Source organism: Neodiprion virginianus, chromosome 3 (assembly GCF_021901495.1).
Source record: "Neodiprion virginianus isolate iyNeoVirg1 chromosome 3, iyNeoVirg1.1, whole genome shotgun sequence".
NCBI classification, from domain to species: Eukaryota; Metazoa; Arthropoda; class Insecta; order Hymenoptera; family Diprionidae; genus Neodiprion; species Neodiprion virginianus.
The window spans coordinates 27,034,354-27,058,915 of record NC_060879.1 but is presented as its reverse complement, the minus strand read 5'-3'; the positions used below and the strand labels follow the sequence as shown (position 1 = coordinate 27,058,915).

Here is a 24,562-nt window from a genome sequence, read left to right as displayed (position 1 = left end):
GTAAGGTACATAACCTCACAATCATAATAATAACAAAAGCGACGCGACGTATTTTTATAATGAAAACCCGCGTTTTCTCACATTTTGTGGTCAGATTTATCAGTACAATATGTGATGTGTAAGTGGTAGCTAAAAAAATTTCGATAATTCAAAATAATGGGTGACATTAGAGCTGGCCTAGACGAGCTAAAACTTGATCCAGTTTTGTTTGCCAACGTCAAATACTACGTTAGCGGTGAAGCAGACCCCAAGGTGAAGTAACTCAATATTTATTGCCGCTTCTTTAAGCACTGCCAGCTTTCGAATATTCTCTAATATTACGCGCGATAATTTCGATATTTTGCATTTACGAAACTAAATGACGTATCAACAAAGCGTCTATAAGTAGTTTACCAATCTCATGAATACATTCGAGTTATATTCACGTAACCAGAACATTTGACAGCTTATTTATTTTTTACTTACTCATGCACACTTGTATGAGCACATTGTAAGGTTTTGAAAAAATTAGTTATGGTAGGTAGGTTAGGGTGTTATAAAACTTTGAACTGCAATCGATAGATCAAAACTAAGCACCGCACCACATCGGTTAAGGAGATCTATGTAAATTCTGTCAGCACATTTATCTTCGCCGTTATTTCATTTCAGATATTAAGTTTATTGCAAGAAGGGGGAGCAGAACGATCTAATTATTTCAGTGATTTTGTAACTCATCTTATCGCGGGCCATGAGGCATTGGAAAGTGATATCTCTGAAGCTAAGGATCTTTACGAGATACCAGCTGTTACGCAGGACTGGATTCTGTACTCTGTCAAGTGCAAAAAACTACTCCTGTATCCTATTACGCTATCCATATTGGATTTATGTCTCCTAACTGATAATATTTCCAAATTTCAATTGATCTATTTCTTGTTACGTACTTTATTGTATCATTGTTGGAATGCTATATATCTGTGTATACTTTATCCTTAATTCGTAAATTTCTTAGACCGCAATATTTTTCTCCGGAAGAGAACCAACTATTCTCCAATGTAAGAGCATGTGTTTCCCAAGTAAGCCGTGCAGACAGCAGGTCCATCTGGGCTATGATAACGCTTCAAGGTGGCAAATGTCAGCTACGATTAGATCGCCACTGTACGCATTTAGTGATTGGTAAAGCTGATGGCGCTAAGTACGAAGCAGCTACAAGACACCGCATTAAAATTGTCACGCCCGATTGGGTAACGGACTGTTGTCGAAATAGAAGTCGCATTGGTGAAATTGAATATCATCCTAGACTATTAGTATATCCATCACCAAATAGTTCGACTGCTCTTATTACTGGCTTTATGGATGAAGATTGTGAGCTGAATGCGGTTCAACAGGAACAGGATAGAACAAAGGCAATGTTGGAAAAACTGAAACAACGGATGCCTTGGAATCAGCCTAATACGTCAATTACCTCAACAGCTGCACAAAATTATAATGCTGTACGAACTTCTGTGCAACAGGTTGGTATACAAGGGCCCAATACCATTAGTGCAGCTAACATGCAGCAGCAGTTCTCACGAACAACAACTCAGAGTAGTTTACCACACGTTACGAATGTCTCGTCGGGTAATGTGCCAAATACTTCCACTTCGGCATCTTGGCACCCGCAAACATCGCAAATGAATAATGTTCAAATGAAAAATGTCCTGCAACAACAACAACAACAACACCAGCAGCAGCAACAACACGAAGCGCCACATCCACAAATTAATATTCAGCAACAGCAATTGATACATCAACAGCAGCAGCAACAGTTATCTCAACAGCAGTTGCTGAGTCAACAACACCTCAATCTGCAACAGCAACAGTTAAATCAACAACAACATTTAGCAGCGCAGCAGCAACAGATCAACCAACAACACCAACAACAACTGGAACAGCAGCAACTGACTACCCAAAAACAACAACAAATGGTTCAACATCAGCTACCATCTCAGGCACAGCAATTATTAACATCACAACACAAACAACAAATAAATCAACACCAGTTAATTTCACAACAGCAACAGCAGCAGCAGCAACAACAACAACAACAACAACAACAACAACAACAACAACAACAACAACAACAACAACAACAACAACAGCAGCAGCAGCAGCAGCAACAGCAGCAGCAACAACAACAACAACAACAACAACAACAACAACAACAACAACAACAACAACAACTTGGTCAGCCTAGACAGTTGACTTCACAACACCAATTGGGTTCGCAGCAACAACATATAAACACACAACAGCAACAACAGTTACAATTATCTTCTCAACAACAACAGCTGGCTCTTCAACAGCAACAACAACAATTGGCGCCACCACAACAATTAGGGCAGCCACCACCATCAACTCCGCAGCAACAACCGCTCACTAACGAGCAGCGTCAACAGTTGCTCTTGCTGCAGCAACAACAACAGCAACAACAGAAAATACAACAAATTTCTCAACAGCTTCAACAGTCAGCCCCTCAAAGTACGCAACAATTTGTGATTAGAGACGGACAGTTACAACAGCAAAGTGCATCTCAACAACAATTGATATCACAAAATCAACAGGGTCTTATCGTTCAGCGAGATCCTCAATGGCAACAACAACAGTATCATTTACAATTGCAAAGGCAACAGCAACAGCAACAAATTGGCCAACAGCAAAGGCCTGGAGGTCAGTGGACCCAGCAGCCGCAACATCCTCCAAGACAACTAATACAACTTGATGCGCAAACTCATCAACATTTACAACAAATGGACCCGACGCAGAGAGCACAATTTATTCAGAAAATACAGAAACAGCGGAATTTGATATTGCAGAGACAAATGCAAAATAGACAAGCGCAGCAAGGGCCTCACATAGCAGTTATCAGGAGTCCTGGAAAACCAGGTCAGCCAGGAGGATTGCAATGGGTTCAGCAACAACATAGAGCTCAGTTGATGGGACCTCAAGTAGGACCAGCTCCAGGACAAAAACCAATGATACCAGGTGCTCAGCCTCCGGCACTCACACCAATAAACTCATCAAATCCAGTTATAGTACAAGCAGCCCAATCTGTCCCAGGTGGCCAAACTACACAACCTGGTCAGGTGTTTCAGCAGGGCCAACCTCTGACACAGCAACAGCTGACTCAATTGCACGTGCAGAAACAACAACAAATAGCAAGATTACAACAGTTGCAACACTTACAGCAGCAGCAGCAGCAGCAGCAGCAGCAACAGCAACAGCAGCAAGGGCCACAACAAGAACCTCCGTTAACGCCGTTGTCAGGAAATTCGCAAATACCACCTGATCAACAGTTGGTTGTCAATGCTAAAACAAAAACGGCACTTGCCAACATGCTTACAAGTAGACTTCAAGGCGGTGCTACTGAAGGTAGTGCTGCTGGTCAACTTCGGTTGATGACTGCTCAGCATAGACCACCTCCGCCACCTTCGCAGGACCCTCAGTTGCTAGCCGCTTATCAAAGAAGAACACTCGGAAACATTACAAACGGTGCGCCGCCAGGTGCACCTGTAAAAATGCCATATGCAGTTGCTATTCCGCCACCACGAGCGCAGTTTTATGGACACAATCCAAACTTGAAATGTATGTATAGTAATTTATTGAAGATCTTCGGGACTGTTTTACAGAACCGAAGCAGTTTTTTAACCTGCAGTTTTTACTAGAAAGATTTTTGTATATGAGTAAAATTATTCTTTAACCCCACTTCCGAAGTTTATGACAAGTTCTTGAAAGTATAGATAAATTTCTTAAACTGTAAGTTTTATTCGAAATTAAATTGATCTACAAGGAGTGAATATTAACTTGATTGGGTAGTGTTGAACTTCACTAAACATATTTTTATACTTTCTGATAGCATCCGATAAAAAAAAAAAAAAAAAAAATGAGAATACATTTAGTTCAATGCACCCCAAATTCTATATTGCTGCTGCCAAATCTAGGAAACTGATACTGTCTCGTATTTCAGTTTTCCGAATTAAAATAAGCAATGCCCATCTGATTGGAAACTAATGCGTAAAATTTCTCTTTTACAGTACCACCAGACTTGTTTCTTCTTGGTTGCATTTTTGTAATCGTTGAATACGATACTCAACAGCCAGATGAGGTTCTAAATTGGAAGCAAGTAATTGAGCGACACGGGGGGGAAGTCGAAACGCAGTATTGCGCTCGTGTAACTCATATCTTAGCCATGACACAAAAACACCCGATAGTGAACCAAGCTCTGCGAGAAGTTAAGCGCTGTGTCAGTGCACATTGGCTGTCCGATGTTATTGGAAAACAGCAAGTTTTACCACCTTGGCATGCACTGCATTTTCCCACCCCATTCGGCTTGCAAGAGTTGCCTTGCACCAAACACATTGTGTCTTACTCTGGATTTGAGGGAGAAGAAAGAGCTAAGGTTAAATTTATGCTAGAAGCATTAGGAGCAAAACATACTAGTTACTTCTCTAAACACAATACGCTGCTCATCTGTAGAAGGTAGGTCAACAATGCATAGTTCATTTTCATGCAGATATTACTGTTTTTTCATGACCGTTTGAGAACGTTTAACCACGAGAAATGAACAGGGGTTGTGATATTCTGGGTGGCTAATGCTCAAGGAGAATTGTTTTCAATTATTGAAAATTTCAGACCCGATGGACCAAAATACAAAAAAGCCAGAGAATGGCAGACTGGAGTAGTTAATGCACAGTGGATGACTGATTTGTTGTGTGGTCAAACCAGCGCGCTTCATCAACCTGAAGCCACAAAATACCAGCAATTCATCCTGGGCAATCCATTCCGACTGGATTATTCCTTAGTGCCTCATCTAATGGGTATGTATTTTACGTTTAAACAAAAAAATCAACTCACAAATAAAAACTTTGAGACCAGTGAGTCACTACTGAATCAAATATCCCTGATATCAGTCATGCTAAAAGTGTCATAGTCAATCGTCAGCAGTCGTACACCGAATACTTTGTAGTTTTATGACGAAAATTTCTAGGTGAATAATTTTCTTATTTGTTCGTGTGAAAGTATTAATTAACTTCTGTGGATTAAAAAACGAAAATATTGAATATGTATTGGGGTTGTGTAATTGAAATGAATGATGTTTAAACTTTCTGGGCAGGTGCTTGGAAAATGCCAATCAACATAACACAAGAATCTTATGACAAAGTCAAACAAGTTGGTCAAGGTCCTAATGCAATGAGGAAAAACAAAAAGCCCCGATTAGATGGGCCGTTACTAAATAAAGACCCACATCTTTTGGGCCTTGACGAACAAATAGTTATTAGCAATCCAGACCCACCACCACCTGATAAACAGCCTAGAATACTATTTTCTGGGATAAACCCTAGGAAATATGCAAAGGTGATATGTACATCTCGATTAGTTTCTTTATTTTTCTCGACACATTCATAGATCAAATAATTGAATTAAACTGTGCATTGATGTTTTCCATTAACAGAGAATCCGAGAACTAGGTGGGGCCCTGGCTGTCAATTGGCGTGATGCGACACACCTTGTTATGTCTGCACCATTTCGTACTGTAAAACTATTATGTTGTATATCTCATTGTCAGCATATAGTTACGATACAGTGGCTCCTTGATTGCTTTACGAAGAACACGTTCGTAGATGAGAATCCTTATGTACTCGGCAGCCTTGAATTTGAGAAAAATTTCAGCTGCAACATTGAGAAAGCCCTTGCCAGCCCCAACAGAGGAACTGTACTTAAGGTACAAATATGAATTTCATAACTGACAAGTATTTTTTTTCATAGTGTTCAATTGATATTTAGTCTTCCATCCATCTAATCAACGTTTAAAATTATTCTATTTTTTTCCATAATAATATCTCCACTTTCTTTTTTCTTTCTGATTCCGAAAAATAAATTGGGTTGAAATAATAAAGAATATCTTACCTTCGATACAGGGTAGGATATTTTATGTAACACCTAGTGTTATACCGTCTCCATCGGCATTCGCTGAAATAATTGAAAGTGCCGGTGGCACAATAGAAAAAACGAGACGATCTCTGAGCCAAATACAAGAGTTGAATGCGACCAGACTGACTTACATTATTGTGACTCATGAAAACGACCTCCATCTGCTTGCTGATGTTTTACATGCTAATATCAGTAAGTATTTCATTTCATTTGTAACATCTAACATGAAACATTTGCACCCAATTTTTCTTGAATAAGGAAATCATGTGATAAAATCTATGTAACCTGAACACGCATTTCCCATAGCAAATTGTAGTTTAGTGTCATCACATACGTTTCTGTTTCGTTTTTAACACAACAGCTTCACAAACGGATATATTTTGTAACTTGAACTAAATAATATTAGCTGGATTTAAAAATGTTTCATCCTTATCGCACAGGTGTGTTCAGTGCTGGAATTGTTTTTGAAGCCGTGGCGCGGCAGTGTTTTCAGCCAGATGTAAGCCAAATATGATGGGACCAGCCAAAACAACTGTATTGACTCCCTTACTGCCAAATTATGAAGTCAGTGGTAAGTTTCTCTATAGATAAAAAACTACGAGCCTATTTTTTTTTTTTTTTTATTGGGACAATAAATCGCGTGTTAAACGGTATAAAGACATATGCACCAAAAAGGCGAATTTGTGGTAAAAGGGCGTATACAGAAGCACGTAAAACGTACGTCTACACTAAAATTAGTCGAAAAAGTAAATAAAGGTAAAAGGACTTTGTTACGTGGATATGCTTTATCAACACCAAAATGTATTTTTTTTCATCTTCGCTGAACTGGCGCTATGTTAGCACACACGGTAAGTTCATCGTTCTTGTCAACCTGCCTCCTCCTGGTTCCCTCCCTTTACTGACGGTTACGGAATTGTTCCTTGTAATTCATTTTTCCAAATTGAATTGTAAGGGAGTCATGGTGCCAAAAGAACTGGACAATCGTAAGTGATTACCACTTAATTTTATGGTGATGGAATAAATAAAAGCAAAGCATGTAGTGCTGCAATTGTTGAAAACAAGTTAGCAAGAACAATGAACGTAACCTCATATTGTTTTTATGATTATTGGTATTGTAGTTGATGATCGGGCTATTCTCTCACGGCCATGAACTTGTTTGAATGGCCATGTATGCTGCTGAATAATTTAATCAAGTTTCGATATATTTCTTTGTAACTCATTTTTCTTTGACTATTATTGTATTTTTTCCATAGCTATGTTCAGTTCATAATTAAAAAATGTTACTTGACTGTAAACATTAGAGTGTTTCAAAAATGTATCATTTTCTTCAAACTATGAACTTTTTTGCATTGAAGAAAATGAAGACACTGGTATTATCATTAGCGATTTCCGAGATATGAATTTTTGAAGTATTAAAACTTGACAAGTGGCACTTTTTCAGTTGTAAAAGTTTTCAAAAATTGACATTTGTTTCTTAGTCAACTGGATAGTTATTCAAGTTTCAATGAAATCTTGTACTTTCAGATACTGATGTGAAACAGTTAACATAGAATTGACCTTTAAGCAGTATAACCTTATGATCATTTATTAATATTTATGTTGTTGGGGTCTAAAGAAGGAAAATGAAATTTTGGTGAACTCGGAATTGCGAAAAATCTTATAAGATTTCTTTCACACCTACACATCTGCATGCTACGAAGGTTAGGTGTTTGATGAGTAATCATTAGGCATTCACTTCCCTGTACGGTGATATTGGGGTTACAAATTGAAAAGTTTAAGTATAAATAAATACTAGTTCAATCAGTGTAGACTAAATGTATTGAAAATCACGTACTACTTAGTTACAAGTTGTTCATACCCGCAACAAGTATAGTTTACAGAATTGTCAAAGAGAGTCATGAAAAAAATTTACACCTTATTTACAATGAATAGTAGACCTATATTGATATATCATTACTGCAATAAATTGCTGAAGCTTTTATAAATACAATACTACATCGTCATAAGAGTCCTCGATATAAGAGAATTTCTCCTTTGTCCCGTTAGAGTGTGTTTCATAGCTTCGTTCATTCTACTTGCGTATCTGAGGTCTCCCAACTTTGGCGCGTATTAAATTATGCAATCATATGTGTTTAATAGAAACTGTAATCGTATACATAACTTATCCTCTTGTAACGAGCAGTGGTGATAATCATCGACACACTCACACACGTGCGATTCCTGAGCTCTCCAGGCAATAGTGGGGAAATGCTCGGGCGACAAATTTCTTGGAATCCTATTCCCCTAACCGCCCTAACACTCTCTTATAACGAGGTACTGCTGTATTGATATGTTTTGCCTATAACGGATATAATTAAATACATTAAATACTATTTCTTAAAGTATAATAGAATATAAAAATTACTAGCGAAAATTTGGAGTGAATGAGATAATTGCTAACATTAATCATTTTTTAGTGAATCAGGGCGAACAATTCATCAACGTAGAATTCTTAGAGATATTAGTAAATTCTGGAAATTTAGCAAATTCTTCCTAGTAAACCGAAAACAAAAATGCGTATGTTCTTCAGGTTGCAAGTTGCTGCTGGATCCAATTTAAGTATTTTGCAACATCTGTATAGACAACATATTGTGATAAATCGCATGCCCCTGTATCTCGATCAAGTAGTGACAGTGACACAACTCCTCGTAGGTGATATCTTTGCTTGTGTGAATCATACAATACAAGTCCTCCACCACTATCGCCATTGCAAGGTCCACTACCATCTTGCGACCCTCCACAGAAGGTTCGATTTGAAGTGATTTGCGCAAAATCTGAATTGCTCCTCAAGCAATCCTCCTTGAAGAAGAAAAAAAAATGACCAATGCCATTACCATATGCTTGCTTTAATCCTGAACTAACAACTATTTATTTCCTTCCAACTTTTGAAGCAATTCATAGATCGGATGTCAATCCCAATCCCAAGACAGATTTATCTTTGGACAAAAATACATACTGTTTTAAGTGTTTCTTCATATTCTTTGTTTACTCCCAAATTTACCATAAAAAGCAAAGAGCAGGCTTAAAAAGCAGAATCTTGTGTATTTTAAACACTCAAGCATTCAAAAAATTTGTACAATATTTATGTGTTATAGAAAACAATGATGGTTGCTACCTGTGATACAATAGGCACTCTGGCCATCCTAGGTTCTGCTGTGACTGGATTTCCTAGTTCATCTCGACCCCACCCAACAACAAATCCAGTTTTGCCAACAACACTTTCAATCTGGGTAGGTCCGGCCCATAAGCATATTGGCAAAATTAAATTTCCAAATGTGACTGTCTCCATCAGTGTAATAACTGCGAGATCACTATCGAAAAGTGCTCCGCGACGGCCGTATTCGGAATGCAATGCAAATTCCGATACCTCGTATGTTACCGAGGTTTTTTCAGCCCAATTCCGAAGTCTATACCGTCCAACGACTGCCAATAAAGTACTCGCCGGCAGTTCTTGGCCGTTGCCACTTTTCAAGCAGTGAGCAGCTGTGAAAAGAAAAAAATATGTGCATTGGTGGTAGGCAAGTTTTATATCAAGCATGTTAATCCGGCATCCAAGTAGCCTAGTTTTACATTTCATTTGCACATCAACTTTATCAAATATAAAAGAAAAACGAATCCATAATAATAATATTAAAAATATTATTCAATATGAAATATTGATATTTCCGTGTCAGCAGAGTACAAGACTCGAAAAAAAATTGAGAATTCGTTTCTATCAAATTCTTATTCTCAGAATTCTACCTATGCTAATTTACGTAGACCAGAGTAGGCCCTTGAAGTTGCTTGTTTGAAATGAGAAAAAAAATCTAAATTTAGTTATCTTCTTGAATTGTCGAAATTAAGTGGTTCTCGGTCTCTCGGAAAATAGTATGACAATGCTTTTGACATGCCTGTTTTATACAGTTGTCATATTATTGTTTTTATAATGATTGAAAATTGAGAAATTAACTGTTTTTTGTATGTGATTCACATTGATGGTGAATTGTTGTACTGTATATTATAAATTTTATCTCTTATCTCACACAGTCGGTACCATCTCAGAGATTTTCATCATATAGATCAATGATAAATTGCATAATACATATGAACCTCTAGCAAATAAATTCCACTTTATTTTTATAAGAGATATAGATAAAGTAATTGAAACGGTAATCTAATATAATGTATAAAAATGGTAATGTTAAATTAAATAACGAAACTGATATTTCAAGTTTCAATACGTATAAACTTTGTGAATAATAAAACGTAATCAAATGTTATTGATATAGTTGCCCCATAATTTACATTTAATCCTGCCATATGATTCGCCATTTTCACTTACCTGTAAGTACGTGTTTGTTGCTAATAAGATTTCCGGAACATTGAAATTCCAGTTTGATTCTTGACACAAAAATCGCAACTAACCAGGGCCAGTCTCCAGGCTCTGTTTTTTCTCCTTTCGAAATCAATAAATTTATGTCACTTTTACTCGAACGTCCACAAATATTGTCATCTACCGAATCTCGTGGCAATATATCGGATGCAATGGGTTTCAACGAAGCCTCTGTCATATTCACCGCGCTCTCACTAAATAAAGGAGCGAAAGTTGACGACGTTACTGGCATCGTATTCAAAATTTGCACTTCAATTTGTGGTGGCGGATTTTGCGGTTGATCAGGGACTATCCCAGGAGGATATAAAATGTGCTCTAATGTAATCGATGTAACAATTGGTCCAATTGCTAGAACAGAGTTTGGAAATCTGAATCCGTTTTATTTTTACAATATAAGGTATACCTCTAAGGGTCTCAATCCAGGCTGAAAATTTCTACATACATTTATTACTAACAAACTTATTTGAATTAATCTATTACCTCGTCTTCCAGAGCAATATTCCTGGTTATTGAACAAAATTCTCGTAAGAAGCGGCAGTGGATGTTGTAGTGGAAAATGCAAGCGATAATTCAAGGGCCTGCCTTGCTGTACTGCCTTGACCGCTAATTCCCTTCGCTCTGCTAATTCCAGCTTACCTACGTAATTCTGTAAGATAAAAACCCTTGATTCATCGTAACTGGCTGCTAATTTCTTGAAATTGTCGCACTTCCCAGCTGGTTACGAGAAGTACAATTTTCAAGCACGTATCTCCACAAAAACAACAAATATCGTGATTCTTAAAAAATAAACATTGATCGGCTGGGTATTGAACACAAACATGAAAATTGTAATCATATCTGACCACTGGTAACCAGTTTCAATTTCAGAAGACGTCTAGTGAAAATCACTTCCATAAATGTGCTACCGGAAAACATTTGGTTTCATTTCACATAATAATATCTTACCGTAGGAAGACCTATGGCAACGCTTAATCTCATCATGACATGTAGTGAAACGCCTTTTGGGACATTATGTATCTCTATGCGACCTTCAATGTCTCCGGTGGTCTCATTTCTAACATATCGAAAGACATTCGGACATGGACTATGAATTTGACCAAATCCTATTCCGATGAGATGGATGAACAGTCCCAACGCTATGATCACTAGGTATTTGCAGTGCATTCTGAAATACTGTATCCACAATTGATTGAGTTTTAGTTTCGCAACTAAATGATTATTTTATATATTTAATTGTCAGAAGTAAAACTACAAGTCCATTCTTATACGTTTATACATACGTGAGTAATGGCCTTGCTTTTATCTCGAATGATCATCACAGAACGGGAATATAATCTTTTATAATAATTTCATCGCAAGGACCAGAAATTTATAATATTTTGAAAAAAGTTATGGGCAAACCTGATCCAATGAGTTTGTATTTGATCAAGAGATTATAGCGTATATACCCTTACGAAAAATTTTACTAAACAAATTCGTAAAATAAATACGATGTTTCATAAGAATTGAAAAAATGCGGTTGCACGAACTCTCCCATACTGCAAAACAGTCAACTAATAATTTTCCGTTCAAATTTGTTCTATATTTCAACAATAAACTAATAACAAATTAATTTCACGTAAAGATATTTCGTAATTCAATACCACATCGCGAAGACACTTTTTCAAATAAGCTGCACCTTAAGGGTTCTATATTTTCATAGCAACACGAGATAAACGTTGACTATAAAAAAAACTCGGTGAAACTGATGCATTTTCTTTCACAGAAGAATAATGTTTGTCAAAATCATTTTTTTTTTGTTTGTTTTTTCGCATCTCACCTACATGCATATTTTTTTACACTGCCGCCTAATCTTAAAAAACCTTTTTGAATATAACACGAGCATGGATCATGTTAACTATAATGTTTTGCACTAAATTCCACGGTTTTAGAATTTGCGTAAACAGCATGGTTTTTTCAACAGCCTAAAAAATGAGCTTGAGTGAAACCTGTTTTCCAAATTCTGACCTCAATACACTGGCTAATTTGATTCATGATTGTAAAGAGTAGACAATTGTTAGTCCAATATTGAATACTTGCAGACAATGTTATTTTACCACGTATCAATCCTGTAACTTCATCACTTTCGTCTAATCCAGATTAAACATCATGTACGAAGCGTGATATGAAGCAGTAATCCGCACGGCTAGCATTTCACTACAATATTCAGTCCAGCATCGCAATCGCGTTTTTTCCGATTTTCTCTGTGGATTGAAACGTGAAATAGCTGCGTTATCCCGACCGTTTATTGTTTTTTATTTTTATTATTATTATTATTTATTTGTATACTTATTTGAATAATTAAGGTTCACCGTCGATTCGAGGTATCCCTGGTCGAATGTGCTGCGTAACACTGCAGCTTGCACAGCGACAGGAGGAAAAAGATCGCGCGGTTTCGTCTTCCAGCCGAAAGTCAAAGGAGGGAATTGTGTCGCGCTCTTGTCCGATCTGCATTTTGTATTTGCATACGTGAACGTCTCTATATGACTAATTGATGCAGATAAGTAAAAACAAAACACACAGCCGTGTATCCCCCGCAATTGTATATTCTCACGGATTTTTAATATTATATTGTGTACCTACGCATGATCAAAACGACGCATACACAATGTTGCTTCAATGTTGATACCAGAAGACCGCACAATTCTCTATCCTGCTATGTACCGGGGACTTACTGAGTGATTATCATGATGTTTACCATTATCACAGGATTACCGCTCTGGTTGTTAACGGTCCTGTCGTATAAGGATTTCTCAATTTATACTTGTATCGAGTAACTTTGAAAGCAGACACATTGGTCCAGTCCTCCCCGTATTATGGGGGGGGGGGGGGTTCCCGTCTTATTGTCATAAGAACCTATCTTCTATCCAATTGACGTGTACAAACTGCTCATTTTGTTGGAAATGTTTTTCTGGTCGTTGAAGAAAGAGTTTACGGAAAATCTGGACTTTGGAGATCTAATAATTCATGCCCAAAATTAATTCACATGTTTCATTTGTAAGATGAATGGATAATTATAAAAATCCATCACGAATATGACAGTTTAAAACGTCGTAATTTCATTTCGATTACAAATTCCGGTCTAATGTGAAACAGGTTACAACTGCATATATTTGCCGATATTCTGAAAACAAATTTGTCGTAAAATATGAAAAATTGTACATAGAAAATTCAAACCGAGTTCGATGTTTACGTCTGATTACTCGATCACCTCGAAACGCGTCGCCAGAAGAGAAAAGAACGCCCCTAAACGCGTCGCGAGGAAAAAGAAGAAGCGTCGTGTTTCGAGGTAATCGGGCAAGCAGATGTAAATATCGAACGCACTATTATTACTAATTATAATGGTCCTGTTTCTTTGTGTTTCCATTTTATAGCTATTCACTATAGTTTAATTGAACATGCATTGCGACGTAATATCTGCATTGCCCTATGTAGATATATGCGAAAACACAAAAAGAAAAGCTGAAATCGTGCACGTAATCGCGTTTCCTTATTCTTATTGCCTCACACATGACTTCGTAGATTACTAGACTAATTGGGGAAGTACCACATTAGAAGTATGCATATGGATATTCATACACATGTGATTATGTGTACAACGGCTGAGACCAACAATTGCTGCTGAACGTTCTTTCTGTATAATAATGTAGTAACATAAAGCGTGGGCAACTTCACCGTACGCAAAATACTGTAAATGTGGCTCTGGGCTGAGGAGCGTAAAGTCTGACGCACGTTACTTAAAAAAAGTTTAGAAACCGGTCCCCTGACCTTTTTTCTCCTCTGCAAAAGCCGTACCTATATGACCATATGTAAGGGGAATAACACTCAAAGTTTCAATACCTATACGTATGCAGATGTATATTTATTTCGCGCAGAGACAAACGATAGGAAAAGTTTACTATAAATACATACAAAAACTGATATAAAATTTACTCGTGTGTAAGGAAAATTCTTGGTATAAAGTAGATGATTTTTTGTGATGCATTATTGGTTATAGCATCGCATTAATAAGTCGTGTGTGAGAGCAACAAAAGCTTGTACGAAATTTGCGAAAGCTTCCCTAAAATGAAGGAATAGTCGTTCACAATATGTATTACCAACTATCTTACTGCCTGTTTGATTACTTGGCCTTTACACACAAGGTGCTAAAGAATTATCAGTAATATTTTTTGGATAATTACGAAGGATTGTTTGAATCGTGAGATTGTTGAAAAGCTTCATAAGTTACAAATCGGTATGACAGTCCGTCAGGATTATTTAAAACAATGCGGAAGATTTCTTTCTGTAATTCTATCAGTCCTAATACCGCAATTTCCAAATTTCTGCTGAAAACAAGATCCACTTTGTAATCTCGCTATGATTTCATTATAATCATTATAATTAAAACTAACTTTCACAATCGTTTTTGAAATAACCCTTCGAAGCGACTTGTGGGTAATCGCGCGGTAATGCGCAATCGACGTCTGCGCAGATGTTACTCATTTATACGTTGTAATTTCGGGATGTATAAAAACATAACCTTCAATGTTTGACACCCTGAGATCCTGACCGTGTCCTAAATGTTATTCTAAGAAGCAAATACAAGATCGGTCATTTTCATAACATTGGATCATTAGCCGTATAGGTTTTGATATCGAAATACATCGTACATAATACTCGCGTAAATAACTAACAATGGATGAAATGGAGTTGGAAAATCCTGGCGAGGACGAGAAAAATGACAGCGATTTCCTTTTGGACTCTGATGGAGAACAGGGTAATAATCTTGATAATTCCAACTACAATATGATAGAAGACGAAGCAGATTTTGAAAAAGAATTAGGAATGGATGACAATGATATTGACGACGACAGCGATTCTGATGACGAAGAGGCTAACGAAGCAGAAATCAAACTCTTGAATGCTAAGCTGGAAGAAAGTCCCTATGATTATTCTAGCCATGTTGCTTTGATAACAAAATTGCAAGAGATGGGCCAGAAATATTCAGATCAACTGAAGAGTGCCAGAGAAGCTATGAGCTCCAAGTATCCTCTTAGCTCTGAACTATGGCTTTCCTGGTTGCGAGACGAAATCAGCTCAGTTAAAACCAGCGCTGAACGAGAGGCGGTCACAAAGTTGTGCGAGCGAGCAGTAAAAGACTATCTTTGTACGTTTCATTTGTTTTTTGTATTTCACCTTTATTATCCTTTAGAATTCCTTTTTCTCCTAAATTTTTCACATTATTCATGTAATCATAAAAGTGCAGAGAACAAAGGCAATTGTTTCATTCATACCGTAGGCACTGTTCACATTATCCTGTCACAATCTATAGAACACACAAATTTTTTGGCAATGGCTAGGTGCATTACAACTTTTTTGCTCTTTTATTCATAGTTTTTTGTTTTGTAAGGGAAAAATCAACTCTTTGATCAAGCTGTAATTGTTGAAAAAATATTTCCTATTTAGATTGTAATGAAATTGTAAGAATATATGAAAACTTGTGTAGCTCAATCGAAAACTAACTAATTTTCATTATAGATGAGAGACATAATATGTCATGATCCAATATTTCAATTTATTACAGCTGTGGAAGTTTGGTTGGAATATCTTCAGTTCGCTATAGGAAGTTTGGGTACTGCTACTGACGCTGCTACAGATGTTAGAAATTTGTTTGAACGGGGATTAACCTGCGTTGGCTTGCACGTTACCAAAGGCGCGATCATATGGGAAGCATTTAGAGAATTTGAAAATGTGTTAGTTTTAATGGTAAGACTATCATCAAACACAATAATCAAAATCTATCAATACTTTTAATTTAAATCAAATTTTGTAGCGTGATTATTATTTCACAACAAGTCTGAACAATTATTTGTATTTTCAGATAGACGCATCTAACGAGTCGGAGCGCAAAGAACAGATAAATCGCGTTGGCTCTTTATTCAGACGTCAGTTAACATGTCCTCTACTTGACATGGAGAAAACGTATGAAGAATATGAAGTGTGGCGCGCTGGCGACGGAGCACAAGCAACCCTAGACGACAATGTTGTTTTAACTGGCTATGAACGAGCGTTCGCAAAACTGAACTTGCGTTTACCTTTTGAAGAAAAACTTATCTCAGCTCAAGGTGAGCCTGAATTATTAGATGCCTTTAAAGCATATCTACGTTTTGAAAAACAACACGGAGATCCAGCACGTGTCAATATACTTTACGAACGAGCCATAGCTGAGCTTAGTTTGGAAGGTTCGCTGTGGCTGGAATATATTACATACATGGAAAATAATATAAAAATCCAATCCATTTTGGAACCACTATACGAAAGAGCTACTAGAAATGTACCATGGTATGTAGTAATTTGGCAAAAATGGTTAAGAGCCTATGAAAGATGGGATAAACCATTAACCGAAGTGCAGGCATTACTGGAGAAAGGTTTAATGGCTGGTTTCACATCTGCTGAAGAATATCGCAGTATGTGGCTGACTTACCTTGAGTATCTACGTCGCAGGATTGATCTATTCCCGGATGACAAGAAAAAACTCTTGGAAATTATCAGAGAAACATTCAATCGCGCTTGTGAATATTTGGCAAAAGCATTCGGTCTGGAGGGCGATCCCGGATGTGTGGTATTGCAGTACTGGGCCAGAACCGAAGCAATTCATGCAAATGACATGGAAAAGGCTAGAACCTTGTGGGCTGATATACTCTCTCAAGGACATTCCACAGCTGCTGCCAGTTGGTTGGAATATATTGGTTTGGAAAGGTACTTAATGATTTGATAAGTAATATATCATATTTCAAAACTCTTTACGGGAACATCTAGAAGATCTAGAACGTCATTATCTCAGATGCGATTAAAAATAATAGTCCAGCTTATACCAAGTATACAAAAGTTACTGTATGCAATTTGTTCTAAATTGTAATCTAAAATAATCAATGATTCCATTTTTATTCAATGTTCCAGATGTTACGGAGATACAAAGCATCTTCGTAAATTGTACCAAAAAGCACTGGGATCTGTCAAAGATTGGCCAGAGAGCATAATCAATGCTTGGTTAGATTTTGAGCGGGATGAAGGGACATTGGAACAGTTAGAATCCTGTGAGGCGAAAACAAAAGAGAAATTAGAAATGGTTGTCGAAGAGCGAAAGAAGGTACAAGCTGCTGCTTTGCCACATGAAGTTACGTCTGCACCAGCCAAACGGGCAGGCAAAAGAAAACCTGAAGATACAGGTAGATGGAAAAACTTGCAAGGATCTCCGAATAAGCAAGGAAAGTTTGAAGCAACTACGAGGCCAAAGCTGAAGGAAAGTGTTCTAAGTGTGGAGAATAAAATAACACCACCACCTGGCTATAAGCCATCTAAAGACGAATCCAGCACCAAGCCGAAACTTGCACCACCGCCAGGATATAAGTCAAAAGAAGTTGAAAAGATGGATGAAGATAACTCGCGCACCGTTGATGAGAGAATAACCGTTTTTGTTAGCAACTTGGACTACAATGCAACGGAAGATGAAGTAAGAAACGCCTTAGAACCTGCAGGACCAATTACTCTTTTTAAAATGGTACAAGATTTCAAAGGTCGCAGTAAAGGGTTCTGTTACGTGCAGCTTAGCAGTGCAGTGAGTATTTAATACATTACCTGCACGATAGGTTGACATAGATGACCTAATTTTCATACATGATGAAAGTAAAACTACTGTTCAACAATTTGCAGTCATAATTTTTTGTTACAGGATAGTGTTGAGTTGGCACTTAAGTTAGATAGAACACCAATTAACGGCCGACCCATGTTTGTTTCTCGATGCGATCCTGATAAAACAACCAGAGGACCAGCATTCAAGTATAGCTGTGGATTGGAAAAGAACAAACTCTTTGTAAAAGGTAACATGTTACTGTCAACTCTTGTCTTCCCAATTTAGAAGTCTTAAAGTCAACAGATTGTGTTGTGAAAAAGAAAGTCAAGTTGCATACATTTCTTGGAAACCCATCACGTTTCTGCTGAAATTGAAAATTACGGAAAAGGTGGAACAAAACATGTTAAGTCGCATTATGAAATATGTTCAAAATGTATTTTTCGACCATTTGCTTATGGAACAGCAATTACCTCAACTTCTTTTACCCAAAGGTCTTCCTTTGACGATGACAAAGGAGCAAATTGAAGAACTCTTCGGTGCTCATGGTATCCTAAAGGAAGTTCGCCTTGTAACGTATCGCAATGGGCACTCTAAAGGTATTGCCTACATTGATTTTAAAAGCGAAGTTGACGCGAGCAAAGCACTGATAGCTACTGATGGAATGACCATAGAAGACAAAGTAATCAGTGTTGCTGTCAGTCAGCCTCCTGAACGCAAAAAGGGATCGATCAATGACGACGTTAGTCTTATTAAATCTCTTGGTGGAACAACCACAAGCCGAACTGGTTCCAATGCGCCAAAAACTATGCTTTCTATGATACCACGCAGTGTGAAACCTCTGTCTAAAAATGGCGATGCAGGAATATCAGGTAACGTTGTTGGCAAGGAATCACTGAGTAATGCAGATTTTAGAAATCTGCTACTTAAAAATAAAAAATAATTTGACGCAATGCGCTGCTGCAGTTGTTTTGAACCTTCTCGTCAAGAATCTGTCCCTTGAAGTGTTGATATTATATTCTTAATATTTCAGTGATTACAATCATCATAGCGTGAGAATAAGATAAAAATTATAATTGACGGAACTTGTTTACACATGGTGGCGTCGATCAAAATCCACGAAACCATGTGGCTATGTCTAACAGTTTTGCTAGTCTATGCATATAAATATTTATTATATTCACAGGTTCGTGCCTGTCAGTTTTTTACACTTTTTAATGCTATCTGATAAACTAAAAATCATGCACCAAGTGAGGAAACATCCATCGCCTAAAATTCCCGTCGATATTATGATGTTTTCAAGTAAAGGTAACTCATTATAAGATGCTGAATGTTCTTTAGTAGCAGAAATCTCAGTTGGCCTCGCAGATATAAATTGAGGGAAAAGTGAAGATAGATTATTAGTTACTAATTGAAATGTCCGCACAAGCCCTAAATTCTTCCTGCCGACCACAGCCGAGAGCCCCTGTAACGAAAGTATTCTTTTAATTTTTATCAAATTGAGGACATTTATCATATAAAAATTTATAGTGGTACGTATAACTTGTCATATTATGCAGTAATCCCACTGCGTTATGGGAAAACGTATTGCACAAGTCCCGGCGATTGAAATTGAAATTTACCTGTTCCATCGCCACAGTCGCCCCAGTTATTTCCGGCTACGTATCTCCATTGGAGTACGCACTGCTCACAGGTCATGCGAGCAGGTAGTCTGTAGTTGACCTCAACAAGGCCTGGTCCAGATTGCGGGTAATATTTGGACTTCCCGTCTGCCCCAATCAGAATATTTTGATTCAAACATTCGGCCGTCACTTCGACACCGCGTTGTTTCACCGGACACACCCGAAACTCAAAGTATCCTTTGTGAAACGCCGTTATTTGTACTTTTATCGGGACGATAGAACCGGCGCGATATTTCTTCACTATTATCCCATTACCGTATTTACCACCCGTTTCATGTGGTCGAGGCTGAAAATATTACACAAGAATTGAAACTTTCGTTAAACGCTAAATTGATTTGACGACTTTCTGAGTCGTTGGTAGTACATACCTATATACATGTGTTTTGAGGTACTTCCCAATTTACCTTACTGCTATTTACACCATTATTTCTATGCAGATAAGGAACCTACCTTTCGTAAATTCCACGCATCTCCACACACTCCGCATTTTCCGTTGTTCACGCCCCATTGTATGCCATAACCGCCACAATACCCCTGGTTATCGTCGTAATCAGGTGGATTGTCAAACCCGTATCTCCACATGGAGGCTCTAGACGGAGGTTCGATCAGTCTTCCATGTCCCGATACATCGTAGATTAAAACATTACCCAGTATGAAAAGTTGGAACACGTAGTAATACATCTTTTTACTTGTTGGAGAATACTTAAAATAACGAAGTATTCTCTTGACGTATTACAATAGGATGCACTACCCTTTAAGAGGGGCCTTAATTATAAAAGTTTTTGACAATCTTAATCGCCTGATTTGTGCATAAAACATCAGCGAATCGGAGCACACGTAATTGAACAACGAGCTTCGCTCTAGGAAAAATACTTTAATGCCACCGCGGCTGATCTGTCTCCTTTTATATGCACATGGGTAAGTGATCAGGACGAAACATCTTGCACAATCGTAATTCGTCACTATGTAAGTTTTTAGCTATAAGGAAAAGTCTCACTTAGCGCAATCCGAAACCGCTCAAACATCCTGTTGATGATGTTCATGGTATAAAATATCCTCACCACTGATCCTTACTTGTTTGAGTCATAATTTGAGTTACTTCGCGTCGTCTTTTCACCAACCATGAGATTTTTGTATTCTCGTTACTTATCGCCTTTCCAAGTGTGACGATAATTGCAAGTACATGGTATTTTGCACGGGCTTCTGTCTGTTACTTAAAACTCACGTGGCTCGTACATATGCCATATAGTAAAGATGCTCTTACGATTATCTGGATCGTGCTTAGTTCTAATACTTTCTCAGTCAAATATTGAGGATGAATATCGCGTACCGAGTATTTTATAATTCTAAGAAATATTACTGCATTGAAAAAAGATATAAATCAAGAACCAGTTAAACTAGTTTCACGCTCAAGCGTAACGTTGACTCACAGTGGTCCAGGTTGTAATTAATACGGCTATAAAACAACTACTCACTGGATTCTAAACGAAATCCATTCAAACGTTCCACCCTCGAGTTTTCGGGCTCCTGTTTACGATAGCAGAGTCAATAATGTGCATAATCGTACGGTAGATTACATATGGCAACTTATAAAAGTATAACGGCTTCTGATTAGCGGGAAGTCTACTTGTATAGTGATATACCTGCGGGTTTTTGGCTGACTACAATATCAATCGTTTTTAGAATTATTTTAAGAAAAGATAACTTATACTTCAAGGTTGAAAAGTGCTATCTATAATCGATTGGCCAATAAATGATCTGTTTCCTTCTGAAAATGGCATTATTCAAATTCTTTACAGTAACAAGTGGGTGTATATTCATCGCGTAGGGATAAAAATGTATAAAAGAAGAAGATAGAAAACCAGATTATAAAATCATCAAGAATTCTGATGTATTCTTATTCTCATGGCCTTCCATACTTGGAAATTTTCTGTATTTCACCTTTGTGAATTTAAAAAATTCTATGCCAAGTAGACTTCGAAGTCTTTAAAAATTCGATATTCTGACGCTTCTGAATGCTATTCTTTCTACAATTTACCCCGATCTATACATATACACTATTTTCATTCGCATCATTTGTTTATGTTCCTACAATAAAATAGTCTACATACGAAGGCTAATATTCCGAAAGTATAAATCTCTCATGCGACATTAAAATTTTAGACTAGTCGAAAACTTTCCCAATCGTCCGATTTTCAATTCTTCTTAATAGGGATTACACTCATAATGCCACTATTCAATGCCATCGGTAAATTTACAATCACCTTTCAAAGTTCACGTGGAATCCATATATTCTCCATTCGAATTCAGAGATAAGGGGTAGAGTTGGAAGTAACACAATAAAAATCGGAAGGTGAGAAGACAATGGCGTAGAATTTAATCGAAATCGCCAATTCGCATGAGGTATAATACGGTGCATAGTTGAAATATAGATAAGTAATTGTCAAAATCTTCTTGTCGAGTGATTATTCGCCAAATATTAATTAGCATTGAAAGATGTAAATTTGACAAACTAGTGAATTTGAAAACAATAAGAATTCAAATGTAAACATATCATCTACACACTACATTCTTTAACGGTGCTTAAGAGACGAAATTCTTAATACAATAAACAGTTTTATTTGATAAATATGTGCGTACAAGTCATAGGATAATACAGGTCAATAATGAGACAATGAAAAAATGGAATACACTCAGTGGCTAAGGCGGTATTATTATTATTGTAGTATTATTTGGAGTAGTATTTAATGAAATTTTACGAAATAACGGTACTACATATCAATTCGATTTTCCTAGTAGTACATATTAATTATTACAACTTCTTTCTTGTTTATTGACAAATTGAGTGTCACTTGTAACGTGTGTTATGAATAGTAATGCCATACATCAATTATGGTATGAATATAACTGGTGGCCGTCCGATACCCAGTTTGAGTGTTTTTTTTTTTTTTTTTTTTTTTACGAACAATAATTTTAAACAACTTTATGACAAGCAGCAAAGGTATCCAAGGACCTAACAAACTGAAGAGTCAATAAGCGCATGTTCTTTCAGATAATGGCGTCTTAGTTGGTCTCGCAGATATAAATTGAGGAAAAAGTGAAGATTGATTATTAGTTACTAATTGAAATGTCCGCACAAGCCCTATATTCTTCCTGCGGACCACAGCCGAGAGCCCCTGTAACGAAAGTATTCTTTTAGTTTTTATCAAATTGAGGACATTTATCATATAAAAATTTATAGTGGTACGTATAACTTGTCATATTATGCAGTAATCCCACTGCGTTATGGGAAAACGTATTGCACAAGTCCCGGCGATTGAAATTGAAATTTACCTGTTCCATCGCCACAATCGCCCCAGTTATTTCCGGCTACGTATCTCCATTGGAGTACGCACTGCTCACAGGTCATGCGAGCAGGTAGTCTGTAGTTGACCTCAACAAGGCCTGGTCCAGATTGCGGGTAATATTTGGACTTCCCGTCTGCCCCAATCAGAATATTTTGATTCAAACATTCGGCCGTCACTTCGACACCGCGTTGTTTTACCGGACACACCCGAAACTCAAAGTATCCTTTGTGGAACGCCGTCATTTCTACTTTTATCGGGATGATAGAACCGGCGCGATATTTCCTCACTATTATCCCATTACCGTATTTACCACCCGTTTCATGTGGTCGAGGCTGAAAATATCACACAAGAATTGAAACTTTCGTTAAACGCTAACTTGATCAGTACCATGTGTATGTGTTTCATGTTGTATACCAATTCGCATTACTATTATTTACATAATTATTTATATAAAGTTGGAAAACCTACCGGAGTCAAATTCCATGCATCTCCACATACTCCGCATTTTCCATTATTCTTACCCCACTGGACGCCATAACCGCCACAAAACGCTTCCTGGTCATTCTCGTCACTTGGGTTATTAAAACCATACCTCCACATAGACGCCCTGGACGGAGGTTCGATAAGTCTTCCATGCCCCAATACGTTGGAGAACAAAACACTACTCAGTATGACAAGTTGAAAAGCGAAGCAATACATATTGCCTTGATGGAGAACGCCTAAAACAATATACTAGAAAAAATTTATCAACAAGCTCCCGTCTACATACAGTATCACCACTTATATGCACAAGACTCCATTTATTTATGAAGGAAGATAGTCCTGACCGCCAGTGAGATGAGAATAAGACTTTGGAATAATTTAATATTCCATACATTCGACTTACAATTGAGTTCGATTGTAGTTTTCAACTCAATTTTCAGTATTATGGGAAAGGTTCGAACAAATGCTGCCAACCAGAATGCACCACGCTTTAAAAGAGAACCTAAGCCTCGATTGTCAAACCCTTGACGAGAACTCTACAAAACTGCGCGTGTAAAACACAAACGGATGGGATAGAACCTGATAAAACAACTGGTTTAACTTTTCGGAATCTACCGTTTTATACTAGATAGGGGTAGGTCATTAGGGCAAGGTGTCTTGCATAATCGTAAGCCGTCGAGGACATCACTTTACAGCCATACAAATAGAAGCTCTAATTTGTCTACTGGATGTATATGTCAGTATACATTTACACGCGGGGCAATCTGATTGTGAAACCGCGACACTTTAGCGAGTAGGTACTCCAAATAAATATTGGAATTACCGCGGAAAAGTAGTCACCAAATAGCCTTATTTGTATCAATGAATTTCGACACTTCTTATTTGTGTATAATCAGCTTGCGGAAACCATATTTACTAAATTACCACAGTTATTAAAACCCTCGCTAAAGGTCACAATGCATGTGCAAAAGCTTGTTCAGCTGTCTCTTACTCGTAATGCGTTCGGTCGGTGGCACAATTGTGCAAGAACGCCTTGTAACAGTTC

General features: G+C 37.4%; 5 protein-coding genes across 14 annotated transcripts; 2 read left to right on the top strand and 3 right to left on the bottom strand.

Moving 5' to 3' along the window:
• Positions 1 to 6,517, top strand: LOC124300743 (PAX-interacting protein 1). 2 transcript variants are annotated; one of them, XM_046755088.1, is made up of 10 exons: positions 1 to 252; positions 649 to 833; positions 989 to 2,042; positions 2,187 to 3,600; positions 4,050 to 4,494; positions 4,648 to 4,832; positions 5,129 to 5,370; positions 5,468 to 5,737; positions 5,934 to 6,138; positions 6,387 to 6,517. In XM_046755088.1, exons 1-10 carry the CDS (start codon positions 157 to 159, stop codon positions 6,458 to 6,460), a joined length of 4,170 nt encoding a protein of 1,389 aa, XP_046611044.1. In that variant the 5' UTR covers positions 1 to 156; the 3' UTR covers positions 6,461 to 6,517. The 2 variants fall into 2 exon arrangements, with proteins under 2 accessions (XP_046611044.1, XP_046611043.1); XM_046755087.1 differs by having other exon boundaries at positions 989 to 3,600.
• Positions 6,518 to 6,562: 45 nt separating this feature from the next.
• LOC124300746 (serine protease gd-like) lies at positions 6,563 to 13,171 on the bottom strand. Of its 9 annotated transcripts, none has more exons than XM_046755095.1 (7): positions 12,709 to 12,943; positions 12,437 to 12,600; positions 11,303 to 11,536; positions 10,838 to 11,003; positions 10,307 to 10,705; positions 9,101 to 9,468; positions 6,565 to 8,784 (listed from the first exon to the last, which is right to left on the bottom strand). In XM_046755095.1, exons 3-7 carry the CDS (start codon positions 11,519 to 11,521, stop codon positions 8,512 to 8,514), a joined length of 1,425 nt encoding a protein of 474 aa, XP_046611051.1. In that variant the 5' UTR covers positions 11,522 to 11,536; positions 12,437 to 12,600; positions 12,709 to 12,943; the 3' UTR covers positions 6,565 to 8,511. The 9 variants fall into 9 exon arrangements, with proteins under 9 accessions (XP_046611055.1, XP_046611056.1, XP_046611057.1 ...); XM_046755096.1 differs by having other exon boundaries at positions 11,303 to 11,530; XM_046755093.1 differs by having other exon boundaries at positions 12,454 to 12,600.
• A 1,711-nt stretch (positions 13,172 to 14,882) lies between these two features.
• LOC124301271 (squamous cell carcinoma antigen recognized by T-cells 3-like) lies at positions 14,883 to 18,956 on the top strand. Its single transcript, XM_046756119.1, has 6 exons — positions 14,883 to 15,542; positions 15,960 to 16,141; positions 16,257 to 17,134; positions 17,336 to 17,993; positions 18,108 to 18,255; positions 18,500 to 18,956. The coding sequence occupies exons 1-6, from the start codon at positions 15,071 to 15,073 to the stop codon at positions 18,946 to 18,948; spliced, it is 2,787 nt and encodes a 928-aa protein (XP_046612075.1). The 5' UTR covers positions 14,883 to 15,070; the 3' UTR covers positions 18,949 to 18,956.
• A 588-nt stretch (positions 18,957 to 19,544) lies between these two features.
• Positions 19,545 to 20,591, bottom strand: LOC124299621 (uncharacterized). Its single transcript, XM_046752887.1, has 2 exons — positions 20,138 to 20,591; positions 19,545 to 19,973 (listed from the first exon to the last, which is right to left on the bottom strand). Exons 1-2 carry the CDS (start codon positions 20,366 to 20,368, stop codon positions 19,578 to 19,580), a joined length of 627 nt encoding a protein of 208 aa, XP_046608843.1. The 5' UTR covers positions 20,369 to 20,591; the 3' UTR covers positions 19,545 to 19,577.
• A 1,903-nt stretch (positions 20,592 to 22,494) lies between these two features.
• On the bottom strand, positions 22,495 to 23,733 carry LOC124299620 (uncharacterized). Its single transcript, XM_046752886.1, has 3 exons — positions 23,503 to 23,733; positions 23,021 to 23,366; positions 22,495 to 22,863 (listed from the first exon to the last, which is right to left on the bottom strand). Exons 1-3 carry the CDS (start codon positions 23,731 to 23,733, stop codon positions 22,799 to 22,801), a joined length of 642 nt encoding a protein of 213 aa, XP_046608842.1. The 3' UTR covers positions 22,495 to 22,798.
• Between the last annotated feature and the right edge of the window lie 829 nt (positions 23,734 to 24,562).